The sequence below is a fragment of the Chelonoidis abingdonii genome, chromosome 5, assembly GCF_003597395.2.
Source record: "Chelonoidis abingdonii isolate Lonesome George chromosome 5, CheloAbing_2.0, whole genome shotgun sequence".
NCBI classification, from domain to species: Eukaryota; Metazoa; Chordata; order Testudines; family Testudinidae; genus Chelonoidis; species Chelonoidis abingdonii.
Genome location: NC_133773.1, coordinates 87,862,008 through 87,877,549, shown reverse-complemented (window position 1 = coordinate 87,877,549; position 15,542 = coordinate 87,862,008). Strand labels below are relative to the sequence as shown.

Below are 15,542 nucleotides of genomic sequence, written 5' to 3'. Positions count from 1 at the left end.
GATCCAGCACAACTCTTAGAGTGACAGCCTCTAGATACCTGAAGAGAGAAACTATTAATTGCGTAGCTGTACCCACACACTCATAAATTAGGCTAATAGCAGTGAAATAATTTGGACACAGAAACAGATTCCTGCTCTCAGTTGGCAGAAATAAGTTGGTGCTGGCACCACTTGGGAAGCTGCTAATAGCTGTTTCAGACACCAGAAAGATGAACTGGTATGCAGAGTGGAATAGGAAGTCTACAGGGACTGAATGGGATACAAAATACATTCCAGTAAAGGTTTCAGAACAAAACTACCAGTCTGCAGATATGTAAGAAAACATTTCTGAAGCCTTTATTTACAAAAGCTTTAAAAACAAATAATACCCTCTGTTATGCAAATCATTTGTTCTTGTTTTAAAAAGGACCACCCAGTTATATTATTGTAACTTAATGAAAAAAGAATATGTTAAAGTACAAGGTAAACAGATCAATTTGGCAAACATTTGGAGATTTGCTAATATTGATTTCAGTGTAGATAACACACTCACACTGAGGCGTGCATTCCATCATTTCAGGCTAGTATTTAGCTATTCAATTCCAAAAAAGTCTTCCTGCACAATTGCTCTGCTATTCAGGGTTAAAGTACAGTCCTTTAAAACAATATATATAAAATATATTGCTAAGATACACTCAAAAAATAAAACTAGCATTACACTCCTCAGGTAACTTTATTAGCTATAAGTAATTTATATTTTGTTGTTTTACAACAAATATATCTGTACCATCTGTCTTTGTAGCAACTACAAAAGCACAATTTATCTTCCTTCTAATTTAATCATTCAATTCAATATAAATTTACTTCAGGTCTTTGGGTTTTATCCTTAACTAAACTCACTTGCAAAAATCATCAAATCAAGTACATAATAAATATGACTTTAAAAAATAAAAAAATATTTAGGTAATACATTACTGGAATAAAAGCTAGGAACTGAATCCAGGGAAGTGTGCCATAATAGAACCACTGCAGTTCCAATATCCTCAGATTTTCAGCTCAATGGCAAAAATACAAAAGTAAGTCTCTCACAATTTTTCCTGAAGGGTGTAAAGCTGGTTTTCAAACATTTTCTTCCATCACAGAGTGGCTTTAAAGCAGCAGGCAAATTAGAAGCTGATGTGCACAGGATATGCTTGGAAGACTGAACACCAGTAAGATAATAGCAGCTACTAAGATTTCAGTCGTTTGTTTTGCTTGAACAAACCAACCTTGTTATGCAGTGAATGTGTTATATCCTGCAGGCTCAAAAACCAAGGAATACAGTGTGAAGTTGCTAAAGTTGGCAGACTATTTTTCTAGCTCAGGGCAAAACCCTCCAAAACTTCAGATAAAACAGAGGATCTGAGACAGAGTCACTCTCTAAAGTGCAAATTTGATGGTCCGCAATCTTGAATAGCTAAAACACCTGCATACTGGAAGGGACGGACATGAAACAGGGAAGTTAGTTACAAATCAGTGCTAGTTAATTTGGGGGAAGGGGGAAAAAAACAAAACTAAGACCAACTAGGTAAGTTTACCAGAATATTCATTATGATTTAACTTTCCCCTTCTCTCTGCCACACTGATCCTACACATGGGGTAGGTATAAAGGCCAAATTTAACTCAGAAAATTCAATATATCAAGATCAGATCTGTGATAGAAACAGTCAGATTTAGTACATAGAAAGGCAGAAAATAAAGTATTCTGAGAAGTGGGGAGGGGAGGGGGAAGAGCCTAATTGTCCAAGGGATTCAACCAGAGATAAAACCTATATACAAGCATACAGAGCTCAGAAAAGATGACCTCCCATTTCATGTCATGACTGTTTGTTGGCTTCTTCTTCATATGCATTTCCTGTGCCATTTTGTACATAGGAAGAACCAGAACCAAGGCCATACAAGTGACCACAATATTTGGCATCATCAATGTGATCTTCAAAGAACATCTAAAAAGGAGTTAAAAAAAAGACAAATCAATACTGAAGAATAAGAGTCTCATTGAAGTCAAATACTGTCAGGCTTTTACAAAACTCTGAATTTTCATACTCCACATGCAAGTGAAACTAAATCAAAATAACGAAGTGACTCTTGGCACTGAAGTGTTCTTGGCCATGAGAGAAAGAATATTAGCCCTTCAATGCATCTTCCCTTATTTTGATTAGTAGTAAACGGTGACAACTCCAGAAGTCTCAGGAGTCTATTTTAACTCAAGAATTAGAGCCTTGTGTCTTACAAATGCAACAGAACAATCTCTCTTTGGAAGTGATTTCTATGGGCCTTCTCCTTCACCCTTCCTAATTAAGCACTACACACTACTCAGTGTGGTTTTCAAAATATACTGAATGTTTAAACAGGGTGCGAATCTAACTAAAACAGTTTTTCCTGAAGATTTTATCCACCATTATCTACTTTAAATCCCTGCCTACATTCAGGGCCATTAATTTCCTATTGCTTGAACTGGAGTTTGGCTGCAGAATCCATGATGAAGTTTGGGAATGCAGGAAGATGCAAATACATGTATTTCACCTTTAAACAAATCCTCTCCCTGTAATGAGAAACTGGCAACGCTAAAAGGAAAACTGAATAAATAATGCATGGATGCAGCACTTTACAAAATTATAGGAGAGCCAAAAGATGAAGTAGAAGAGAAAGGGTATAGAGTAAATATGATGAGAGCACATACAACAATTTAAGGGAGACAGGATGAGTGCAGGCAGGAGAGTCAAGACATTTATTCAAAAGCCATCCACCCTCTCTTCCCCCAAAAACTTGGATTTGCCTAGAACAGCATTTCCTGCATACAGGATAGTGAATTCCAGGAATTGCCTAAGGGCACTTTTACTTTTTTGGGTTTGTTCTTTTATTTAGAGTCTTTAAATAGCCCACCACTAGCTTTTCTTTAAAAAAAAACGACCCCAGTGCTGTAGCATCAAGAAGCTAAGCATCTTTTAGAGTGGGGGAGAAAAGGAGATCAGTGACCTCTTTTGTGGTACTTAAAAGCCAGACCAGAAAGTTGTGCTCCCCCTGCTGGTTCTACATCAACCATCAATATACAACCCTTTCCAGAGCTACAATAATATTGGTGAAAGATTACATGTGTTTTAGGACAAAAATATAAGTTAGTAAGGAAAAAAGCCTTGTTGATAGGATTCATTCAAAATACAAACATAAAACTCACCATTTCCTAAATAAAATAGTGCAAGAGTTAATAGAGGAGAAACATTTCCAAAGCTTCTATGAAGGGCTGAACAATACAATTAAAAATCTTTGCTTGTTTTATAAAAACAGTGAGATCACGCCTCATGTTAATTAAAAAACTACTTTTTGCATATTAAAGGAGAACCACAAATTCGTAACATGAGGCCTGGATACACTGGTAAAAGAGAATTTTCTTGTGCCAATATTTTAACACATGCCCTCATGTGAAAAATAAATGCATTATATTAGCAGCAACCAATATCTCCCGCACCCCCAGTCACAGAGCAGTCATAGATATGTGCAAGAGATTTACAGGGTTCATCTTCAGTAAACTGGTACACTGAGTTAATGGATTGCCAGTAACTCGAGGTATGCCACTCATTAGTAAAAGCTAATGTGAACACTCCTCACATCTTAACAAGGCTAGAAATATTTGTGCCTTTACCTTAAGCTGAGCACTAGCTGCCACATGAAGGAGCGCAGCCAAGAAGCTTGGCACATGACTACTGCTGTAGCCATCGAACATGCAGCTGTATTGGTGACATCGAGAGAAGCCTGGAGAGACAGCCTGGCAATTGTCTGGCCTTCTCTTATGAGGACTTAAAGTTGGTCCCTCTAATCCTATAGCAGGTGTTCAATAAAAGATAAAACTTCGAATAGTTTGTAATCATATATTTTGCCATCAGGGCTTGGTAATTGGCTATTCTGAACTGCAAAGAGGCCAAGGAGTAGCTCTTGTAGCCCAGAAGGTCCAGTCAATTCAGCTCATTGTCAGATGGCATTAAGAGGGACTGATTTTGATTCATTAACGGCCTTGACAAGCAGACAGTCAGGTGTAGGGTGGGAGAAAAAAAAAAAAAAAAACATACTTCAAGTTTGTGGGTGGGATATAGTATTTTTTTGTCAGCCAATTTACACACAAGCAGTGTAGTAGCTGGAGTTTGCCGCAACATATGGGCAGAGCATCACTGAAGGGCAAGGCAATTTTTCCCGAGGAGATGTATAAAGGATGTCCAACAGAGAGCATTAGGGTTCCTGTGTCTTCTCCAATTTATAAGGTCTCTGCTATTTGTTTCCCAAGGTCTTGAAAGCCCTTGAATTCATCAGCGTGGGAGGTATGACCACCCCATCTAGTGAGGAGGAGGATTTCTGGAAAGGTGGCATTTCTTCTTCCTCAGCTGGCTCTTGCTCCTTTGTAACATCCTCCTATGGAGCAGGAGCCAAGGGAAGAGGCTGTTGTTCCTGGCATGCCCTTTTACAAGATGGGACCCTGAAGAACTGTTCACCATAAGGGGCCCATAGGTTCCAGTAAGCCCACTGTGGTGGGGCATACAGGAAGGGAGCAGAGCCCCAACGTTATCCTTGCCAGATGCATCGACTGCTAGGAGTTTCCTCCTCAGGGTGTACCTCAAAGGACGAAGCTGGAATGGGAAGGCGGAGGAAAATTGTATAGACACCTCAGAATCCAATAAGGTGTCATCCCTCAGAGAAGCAAGTGGTGCCGATACCGGTGGTTGAGTCAGTACTGGAGCCAGAGAGAGTCATGTAACCACATTGGTACCAGAGGGTGATACTTGCTTGGCTGTCGAGATGGTACTGAAGGATGTGTCTGTACTGGCTTTGTATCCTCAATGAGTTTGTGTGGGGCTGGTGACCATGTCAGTACTGAAGAACGAGTCACTGTTGAAGATGATACGGGTAAGTAGGCTCCGGAGGTGAGTTGGTACCAGATGAGAGCATGTCTTTGTATCTCACAGCAATGGTGATTCAGACTCTTCCAGGAGCTGAAGCTCCTCATGGAACAGGAGCCTGGATAGTACCAAGCGCTCTGGATAGGAGTCAGTATGTTTGGAAGTACTGGAGACATTATGGAAGTGTGATAAATGAACCCTTATCTATGGCTACAGAAGATGACACCAATGACTATTTCAGTTTGGCTCTGGAGTCCTTCTGTTCCAAAGACACTGAGCCCAGTGTCAATGCCAGTGTTGCTCTAGGTTGTTTACCTGACAGCTTCTCAGTACGTGGCATGGTCTTCTTAATCAGACCTGTGGTCTCAGTACCGGAGAGGATGAGCGCCTCAGCAGTACCCAAATAGGGGCACAAGGTCTCCTACGACTGAGGGGGTGACTCTCCGCTTATCTTATCCCATTCTGGAGAATGGGATATTTTCTTCTTTGAGTGTCTAGATAGTTCTCTAAGGCACCCAGGATTTTCGCTTATTACTGCAGCACAGATGGTCCCTTGGGCTCTCTGAGCAACCAGATCCAAGAAGAGTGGTGCAGCTTGGATCCTGTGGGTCTCAGTGAGCTCTCCATCAACAGGAGTTTTAGTCTGTACTCCCTCAATTTCTTAGATCTGCTTTTAAATCCAGAGCAGCTCTTTCATTTGGCAGGGACAAAAATCTCTCCCAGGCAGTGGAGGCAGCCTGAATGTCTGTCGTTGAGGGGGAAAATAGCTACACCAAGTCTGGCAGGGTTTGAAGCCCAGAGTCTCGGGCATAACCCATACTCAAGACTATGGGTCAAGGCCATGGAAAAACAAGGCTCAGATTGGGCAAACAAAAAAAGGGGGGGAGAGGAAGAGCAAAAACTTCTAAATAAAAGACAATACCAAAAAGGAGCGAGAAAGATTAAGTGAGAGAGCTAGTAAGCTGTATGGCTATCTAACAGACATGACGCTCTGTCTCAAGGCAAAGGCAGCTGAGAAGGACCTGGAGGGTGACAGGTCTGGTCCTCCCATATACCCTCATACCAGACACAGGGATATCTAGGATGCAGGCATGGATGTGCAGTAAATGCTGATGAAAATCTCTCATCAGGAATGCATAGGTGACTGTACATCCTGACGTGAAGCACCCATAGGGACACTATGCAAAGAAGAATGTATGAAGTTGTGACAGATGGAGGAGGTAGCGGTGAACTGAAGTGCCGGCAGAGTGGCCTGAGCCATCTACTTCAATCACACAGAAGACCCAGGGAGTGGACAATAGGTTCAGGTAGCTGGGGCTCCCTGCTGTGGAAGATGAAGGCCCACAGACCACAGGAAGGAACAGCACCACCAAGGAGAGGAAAAGGCGGGAGAGAGAGGAAAAAAAATAAATAATTCACATGGTGTAGAGACATCCTCTCACTAAGCTCGCACACAAACCAAAACAAGGAAAGGAAAGGATTTGTTGGTTTGCACGGGAATGCCTGTCTTAGATTCTGCCCTTTGTCACAGAAGTGATGCCCTCTCATGCATTTCTCTTACTTCCGAAAATCTCTTGTACTGCCACAGGTTTTGGTGGGTCAGTGGTTCTAGCACATCTCATAAGTGCTAATAGCACAATATTGACTACTAAGGCAGATTACTTTCATCCAAATAAACTACAAAAGAAAGCAATATGGACACATACTTCTCTCATTTTGAAAAAGGCCATTCCCGTGAGTAAAGAATCAGATCCTGCTTGATGCTGTGGTCCTATCCTTTCCAGCTCCAACTGCTCTGCGACTTCTTGCAATCCACCCTGAAAAAGGAAGGAGCATTACACAGTCAAAGCGGAATTAATAATTACAAAGTCAGATCACTCAACAGTAGCACTAGAATTCTGCATAACAAAGTCTATTCAACCACTATTCGTATATATTGAGCTTAGCACTATAGCGGTCACAAGAGAAGTATGCAACCAGCACACACTTGGAAAAGCCAAGCTTTTCATTCAGGCTTTAAGTATTATTTAAGCAATCAAGCACTTTCGAGTATTAATGACTCTCTTAGACCTAACAGGCCTAGGCACACCAGCCAATTAAAGTTGAAGCAATTACTACTGAACCAGGCAATTCCTTCAAGCATTACATTGACCAAGCTGAAAGAATTGCTGCTGCTGCTGAGTGACAGTTTCAGAAATCAAGTCATTTCTTTAACTTCCTACTTTTCTATTAGGGTTAGAATTTAAACACGAACAATGGTACTTCAAACATAAAGCAATTTAAGATCCAAATCACTACAAACATGTGCACTCCAACTTCTGTTGAAAGTAATTAGCTTTCATTTAAAAACACAGTTTTTTCCTTCACTTACCTGCCAACACCTAAGCTCAGGGTTCTGCGCTTCCCCCACAAAACTTCAAAGCATCTAAAGTAGTAGAGGCAATCCAGGATAATGGTCTATCTTAGGAATTAGTGGAGAACCCTGAACCCAGGTGAAGTTGTAAAATTCAAGAGGAGAAAAAAGAACAAAGTGAAAAAGCTAACACTCAACCCATCATTAACAACATTTTAATTGGTTTTATTAACTGCCATAAAAGAGTAAATGAAACATCTGTGTTAAAAGTAACGTGAACTGCAGTGTAACCAGGTTCAAGAAGCTATTTCTTTTAAACTCCTTGAGAGGTAGGTAGGTAGGTAGGTAGGTAGGTGTGTGTGGCAAATAAACACAGGGCTCATAACTGGGAACTGTCTACAGAGTGTCTAATTGTCAGGCATGGATCATTGGTGGTCTACACAGCTTATCTTACAACAGTAAAGTATCCTTCAGTCTTCAATCATTTTTTTATCCTGTTCATTGCAGCCCAGTGGGAACTTGCGAGTTCCAGAAGCTTTTCAACCAACTAAGCACGCCCCTCTCCTCCCTCACAGTGCCTTCATGGGTGTATTTTTGGTGTAAATTCAACTGAATTAAATTTGCAGAAGATCTCAAAATAGACAAGGTAGTGCATACACACAGAACCAAAGCAAAGCACCAGGAGAAATCAGAGTCTTTAGGGGTTGCGGGCAATGGGGGAATGTTTGGAACTAATAAATATAAGTCTTACATGCAGGGAGAGGAAACAAATATAAATTTACAATAGGGGAGGGGAACTAATGGAGCAGCTGTATCCATTTAATCCAAGCACGTTTATTTTCATCTTCACTCCTTTACCCTGCCCTAGCACTACTTTTTCATATAACTTCATAACACTACAGTTGCACAACAGGTGAGAGATTGGGAGGAGAGCTGCCAATGACATGAGTCCTATCTTGAGAAATGTTCCACAGAATGAAAATGCCTGAAAGACTCTTTCATGGTCAAATTTATAAAACAAAAAAGCCACACAACTGAACAAATCAGACTATTCCTACTCCAATTTGTCCACAGGATAAGCAGCATCTCCTACAATTATCCCCAAAACATGTATTGATGAATTCAGATAATTCATTTTATGATAAAGAAAGCAATAATGGTGCTACAAGCAGAAGCAGCCTCTCTGTAGATCAATTCAGCTTTAGACAGGTTAGTCTACACTTCGCTAAACTGATCCCTGGGGAACAATATAGTTACGGTACGTGCAAGATTACATTGGGGATGTACCAGTCCGTAAAGGTTGTATAACTGCAAGAAAATCAGTTACCTTACAATAATTTTTGAAACACTGTACTACATAGCGAAACTGTTGCCAGGCAGACTGCTTTGGATCACTACTCTGCCAGCCATAGGTTGAAACTAGGTAGAGCATCAAAATGCTTTTAGCATGCACTACATTTTTTACATCTGAAAAAAGGGAAACCAAAACACAGAAGTAGTCAACGGCAGGAATGAAGCTAGCACAAAGCAAGTTCTTTTTAATATTAAAAAGAGAACCTATAGTATTTGAATTCCATTGCCCACATACCATTTTGGGAGATGGAGAAGAGAGAGAGAGAAGAGCCTGAGGTGAAATACTGCAAGTTAAAGATTAAACTTCAACCAAGTCAAATTTGGCCCAAAATGCAGATTGTTCAAAAGAGTTATGAATCTTAAGGCCAACAAGGATGTTTCCATGAGTGGGGTTTTTTTTTTATTAATTCAAATGGAAATTTTATTAATAAAGCCATTCCCAAGTGGCATCTGCAAGCCAAACACTACAGAATTGTGCTAGGGCACAAGAACCTGACATTGAAACTAACTAGTTTATTTCAAATCATCCAACATGTGAAAAATGAGCAGACAGTGTAAGGTAGTGAAAACTACATTTTAAAAATTATTTCCATTTTAATTATGCAAGGTGTTAATGTGACCGATAAGAAAATGTGAGGTAATTTAAATATTTTATAGTGTAACAATGTCAGTTTGACTTTTACCATTTTTGTTGGTTTGTGCTACAGTCTGAATTTTGCATACATTTCAACTCGCACTATGACCTAACTTCTTCTTTTAAATAAGCACCACAGGGACAAGGGTAGGAAGGAAGAAAGGGCACACCTGAGCTGCTGAATAGATATTTGCAGCATTCCCCACAGCATTAATGTGGATTGCTATTAGAAATATGCTTAATTAAAAACTGGGCCCTCTTAAAACCCACACTCATCCCTTTTAAGCCACATGCCCTCCTGACTAGACAGTAGCTGAAGATCACTTCTCTCATCACTGGGTACTGCTAGCTGTGAGACAGCATACCTATCAATTCTAACTTAGCTTGAATGGCCTGTGTCTTAAATTTACCCATTGCAAAGAAAAAGGAAAAATGTGGAAATATAACATTCCAGCCCCTGCAGTCTGTGTAACGCTAATCTAGAAAAAAATTCAGGACAGAGTGAAAGCATCCCCTTCAGTGTGGATACTGGCCAAAATTTTCCAAAAAGGGTGCCTAAAAGTTTGTCACACAAAATAGTTTACAACTGTTGGAAATACAAGGGAAACACTGGATCTCTCTGGAGACTATTTATGGGATACAGAGCCTCTCTTCTCTAAGTCACTTTTTAAAAAAAAACAAAACCCTCCAGATTAAGGCAGTGCTGATCAAAAGGTTTTTAATATAAAACTTTGAGAACCAAAAATGCTTTATAAACTATAGGTCAAATCATGCCCTCCCTCCCCTTAGATATAAACCACAAGAAGGAAAAGAAAAAATATTTCTAAATATTTCAGATGCATCATTCCTTTGAGACAGACAGGTTAGCAGGTTGGTTCTGTAACCACATCACCACAGATGATGGCCCAAGATCAATGGGGAACCCAAGCCCAACTCCACAAATCGCAGGACATTGGTACAGTGTGTTAACTACTCTGTGCAGCTTTCCAAGTCCCACCTCACCACTAAATTTAGTCAGGATCTACCTGTCTAGCTAAGGTATTTATTGGTCCTCCATTACTGCAGAATCTGAACTTCTCACAATCATTAATGTATTTATCCTCAACATGTCATCAAGCAGGGACATATTACTATTCCTATTTCACAGATGGGAAACTGCAGCTCAGAGGGACTAAATATCTTACCTCCAGATACACAGGCAGTTTATGGAAGAGTAGAGAACTGAATTTGGGTCTCTCAAGTCCCCGGCTTTTGTTCCAACCACTGGATCATTCTTCCTCTTTAGGTAAGAAACTGTATTGCTATTGGTCACCAGGTTACAGCTGCACCATGGTCCCCACCAAACAGAAGATGCAGAGTAGGAGTAGTGCTGTATATGAGCAACAGCAACTAACTATACTCTTTCTATAGTATTTCTGTTGGAGTCAGGAGGTAATTCTACAGAATGGCTGCAACCACCAGCCACACAATTCTATACAGAGGGTTTCAGCCCCCCGGGCTGACCATCAGCACCAAAATGCGTCTAAGGAAAATCAAATGTCTCTAATAAAATGAAGTGACCAACAAGAGTAGCTTGCACCAATCAATAAAGGACACCAGTACAGCAATTCAATTCACTGCAATTTAATACATATTTAAACACACACACACAAAAAACCAAAGAAATTCATTGAGGCAACAGTACATGCAAGTAATTAATGATTTGACTTCCGAAGACACACCAGCTGTTCTCAGTTTGGGATAGGTCTACACAATTGGCAACATTTCACTGCTGTTGACAGCAATGAGACTGTTTCAGCAATGGTGTTTGGAGGACCAGGGTAATCCCCATCTCCCCCCTTCCTTTCATAATTAGTCTGCAGTTTAGTTGCCATTACCACAAAGCTCTAATGACAGAAGCTGTTACATTTGTTAATTTCCCCCACAAGTCCATAAGGGCAGATTACACATTTAGTACTTGGGGCAAAACAACTGTATATAAGCAGCAAAGGTTTTGTTTCAGTCCATGAGGGTGCACAATTTTGTTGACTTCTGCAGTTTTTCCAACTACTTAATTACTTATCATGGTCCCAATGGAAACCCAGTGTCAATTAGATGTTCCCCAATATACATTCTTTACTCAGGTGCTGAGGGTTGCTGCTGGGATGCAAAACTCCTGAGCAGATACTGGGCTAGTATGCTTTTCCTGATAGTCGGAAAAAACCATCCCACCCACTTCTCGCCACTTCCAGTGCAGACTGATTAGCATAGGAGATGGTGGAAATTATGTTCTTCATAGTCAGCAGTCAGATCATCATTAAAAAGTACATGTCCTTTACCTGCATAGCCTCACAAAATTCAAGCTCATCAGCATCGTCTAAATCACTTGCTCAGCATTCTGAGCTAAAGAGTAGCATGCCATCCCTGTACTCAGAAGGTGGCTTCACTACAGTCAGTCCATGTCCAGTTTCCACGTGCTCTCATTTAGAAAACCCAGAGTGTTCTGTGTCGCCTTCCATCAAAACAGTGAGCCACCTATTGCCCTCGGATGAGCTGTGCCCCTTTCATTTCAAAACCAGTCCAGATACGTGGCCTTCTTTGGCAAGTGTGGCTGTAAATCCCAGCAGCATCTCTTTTTGATGTCCTTCCCTTCATACATTTGTTTCCAGTTCACATTCATTCTCCAGGCCAATCAAATCTTCTCCAAATTTTATGCCTAATAGAATAAGCCAATTAATAGCCCAACTGGCTTGAGTTGAGAGGTTCGTTTCTAACCCTATTTTCCTAGAAGTCATGAGTTGGCTCTGAGCATATCTGTCATTATTCATCTTTGCCTACAGGGCGACCTTCAGGTCTAGCCATTCCATCCCTTCACACCAAAGTCACTTTTCACTACACCTTATCACAACTGCAGCCCCTCAGTGGATTGAACACTGAGGAATGATGCAAGAGTGTGTCATTAATACCCCACTCACATAGGCCACACCCATCATTCTAACAACCTGAGAAGTTAACAGCAAGATGCAACTTCCTCCGACCATGGGTCTATCATTTGGCAGCACAGATCTATGAAGCTGCCAATAAATGGGATTGGTTTTCAATTTTTAAATGGCTAAGAGCCACAAGAACAAAAATGTGTGCTCCTCCCTGCCTCTTACATTTCATCAGTAACTTTTTATATATCAAATACACAAAACTGATTAGACTAATGGTTAATAAATAATACCATCAAGGTAGAGCTCACTGCTAGACAGGACAGTGAACAGATGCCATATATGTTCTTTCAGTACGAAAAAATGCCATCTTAGAAAATTCTGTTCTGAACCAGATATCAAATCATTTACCTTGAGATTTTTGCAGCTCTTCATGAGATACTTCACATCATAAATGACGGGGAAAAACAACCGGAGTATCTCAAAGAAGTCCAGCTCCTCTTCAGGTAAATTAGAGTTAGTCAGGATTTTGATTAGATAGCCAAAGTCATAACCACTGCAAATTAATCACATATACAAAACAAAGTCAGGCAGATAATCAAAAAAATCCTTCTCACCTCCAATGTCAAGTCTCCAATTAGTTAAATTTAAATTAAAAAACAAAAAATAGGGAGGTGTTTTATACATAAATTTAACCAAAAATTTTTGAGGATCATGTGACTCTTCAAATATTAACAACAGAGAAACACAGGTGTTCTCACTGCAGTTTGCAAAGGACAAGTTTCCATCATCATAAAAACTATCAAAATCAGAATCCATGTTGGCAATCTCTGCAAGAAGCCCAAATAATTGAATGAACATAAGACTTTCCTGCAGAAACACCGTCAGGGCAGCATTATGAAGGAGACACTACTTTGCCACCACTGGACCTATTCTCGGAATGTATAATGGACAGATATCAAGCTGGCTCCTCCCATATGAATTGAAAGTTTCTGATGATGAGACAGCAGACGATGAAAGTAAGTGATTTCTACTGCTGCCAGAACCTAAAGTGTGCAACTACACCCTCTCTAGGTAAGGCTGCCCATAGTTCCCCTTCCTCTGGTTCTGCAACAACAGGAGTTTAGTTTCTGTCTCTACATTTTGTTATTGGAAACCCTTGATACAGTTGTTAGTTCATTTACCCTTTAGCTGCAAATTCAACATGTTGAGAGAATACTGTTATACACTTATTTTAGAGATAACTGACAGAGGAATTTTCTAAACTAATTTATATATATAAAAATAATACATATATTGATTGGCTTTAAGGGCTACTGCATGCAGAGAGAGTTAGACTGTAAGCTCTTCGGGGAGGGAGTACCTCTTGTATGTTTGGAGCCCTTCTGTGCTGTACTATCTTGATTGGAGCTTTTGGCGACTAACTCAAAAAACCCCAACACAAAAAACAAACAAGATGCAAATTTGCTGAGGCAGAACTGTTTGTTCGGTTGATATTACTGAACAAGGCTCTAATCCTGCATTGTGTTCCTGGACACTGGATGCCCATACCTGCATGGAGCCCGGATTTCAGATGCAGGACTGGGGTTTTAATTTGCATTATTCATTTCTATCTTGAATGCTACTTTCCCCTGGTTCAAGTGAAGTTATGCTCTTTTATAGGATTTTGTATCACCCTATTTGTATATTATTGATCATCTTTATGATCTTGCTGTTATACTGCCTAAAGGGAGAAAAAGACCAGAAAAATCCTTAACAGGAACACCAGGGAAGAACAAGTCATTTCTTAAAACTCCACTAATGGAGGACAAGAGAAGGTATAGCTGCCTATGGTTCTCCCAAGGGGGTTTCCCATATTCTACCGCAGATTTCTAGTTGTTTGAAGGAGTCAGACACAGCATCTGAGGTTCCCACTGCCTCAGTTGTCCTTTTGAGGCTGCAATCCAAAATTTACAGCAGAAGATTGACTCCTTTGCTCCCTGGCTTGTACAGGCAGGAGTTTTAACTGAGACCAATAGCACAAAAATACAGAATAGTCAGCTTGATTGTTTAACAGCTAGACTTGAGATCATAAAAGCAGCTTCTTTTGCTCACACTAGCAAAATAAAGTATTTAAAAAGGAAATCTTAAAAACCTGGGAAATGACATCAAGAACTGAAGCCTGAGAATGTTCAGGGATTAAAGAAAATTGGGCCCCTGTAGCGATTGTAGGTAGCAATCAGGAATTCACTGAAATAATGCTACAGTTAAGTCTGATCCCCTGTAACAATTGATCTCCTGCACCAGAACTCTGCTTCCACTACAGATGGACAGTTATTATAGTTTAGTATCTGATCTTTTGTTTTTCCACAGGCACCCACCCACGCTCTTCTTTTCTTCCCCCCCTCCACACACCCATTATAAGAAGAGTAAAGCAAAGAAGTACTGATTTTGTGCTGAGCGGGATTAGAGAATCAGGCTTCCAACAATGGGCCAGAAGGGACTATTATGAATTGATCATCTAGTCTGACCTCTTGTATAACGCAGGCCATAGAACCTCCCCAAAATAAATGATGGAAGTTTGTGGTAGCAGACAAATGGTGTCTTTTACGTATTCCTGTGGTTTTAGTGATGCAGTTTGTTCCAGGGCCCTCATGGAGAACGGCGTGGCGGCAAATCACACCAGGAATGTTAACAGCGGAATGCTCAATAGTGTGGATTACCCCCTCCCAGTACATGGACATTTAAATCAGACATCTGCTTCTTGACAAGAAACACAGGCTAGTTTTGGTCAGTTCACCACCTGTGAATCTCTCTCAGACATTCAATAAATCTGAAGTATTTATACACATTCCCAAATGTGGCCATGACAACCATCACAGACTGCATTTCACAAGCCACAGTACAAGTTTCAAGCCATCATATACAATGCCTTTATACTACAGTTGTGGTGGTTACTAAGCTCCACCACTTATAGAACATAACAATTACCATTCCAAATCAAGCCTATGGTTAGCTTAGCTAGGCAATCCATATCAGACAGTAGCCTGTGCTGGACACAGTAGAGAAAGGCACCAAAAAAAAAAAAAACCCTAATGAGGAATTATGTAATTACTTGCCCATTAGGGAAGTTTCTTGCAAATACCCGACAATTGGTGGTTTACCTCCTGAAACGAGGGCTTTCATTCCTTCTATTTTTATCCTAGCTAACAAAATTATTCAAAGTTACGATGTCTACATCTAGCCACATTCCCTGAAGTTATATGGCAACGTATGCACACAATATATTTTTAAGGCGCATAGCTAGCTATAGGCAATTGACTGAGAACCAAAAGTTTCTGAAAAGATCAGAAAAGCCTATACTTTTCTTTTCTTTCCTTTGCCATTACTCGGGGGGAAAAAAG

The 15,542-nt window shown here is 40.3% G+C and overlaps 1 protein-coding gene across 2 annotated transcripts in view; it reads right to left on the bottom strand.

Annotated features, from left to right (window-relative positions):
- Positions 1-312: 312 nt before the first annotated feature.
- CNOT7 (CCR4-NOT transcription complex subunit 7) overlaps positions 313-15,542 on the bottom strand; it is a 33,161-nt gene continuing 17,931 nt past the window's right edge. For both annotated transcript variants that reach the window (XM_032770070.2, XM_075066434.1), the window contains exons 5-7: positions 12,571-12,715; positions 6,614-6,724; positions 313-1,964 (exon numbers count right to left, since the gene is read on the bottom strand). In XM_032770070.2, coding sequence (XP_032625961.1) covers positions 1,836-1,964; positions 6,614-6,724; positions 12,571-12,715 — 385 coding nt within the window. In that variant the 3' untranslated portion in view covers positions 313-1,835. The remainder of the gene's footprint in view (positions 1,965-6,613; positions 6,725-12,570; positions 12,716-15,542) is intronic.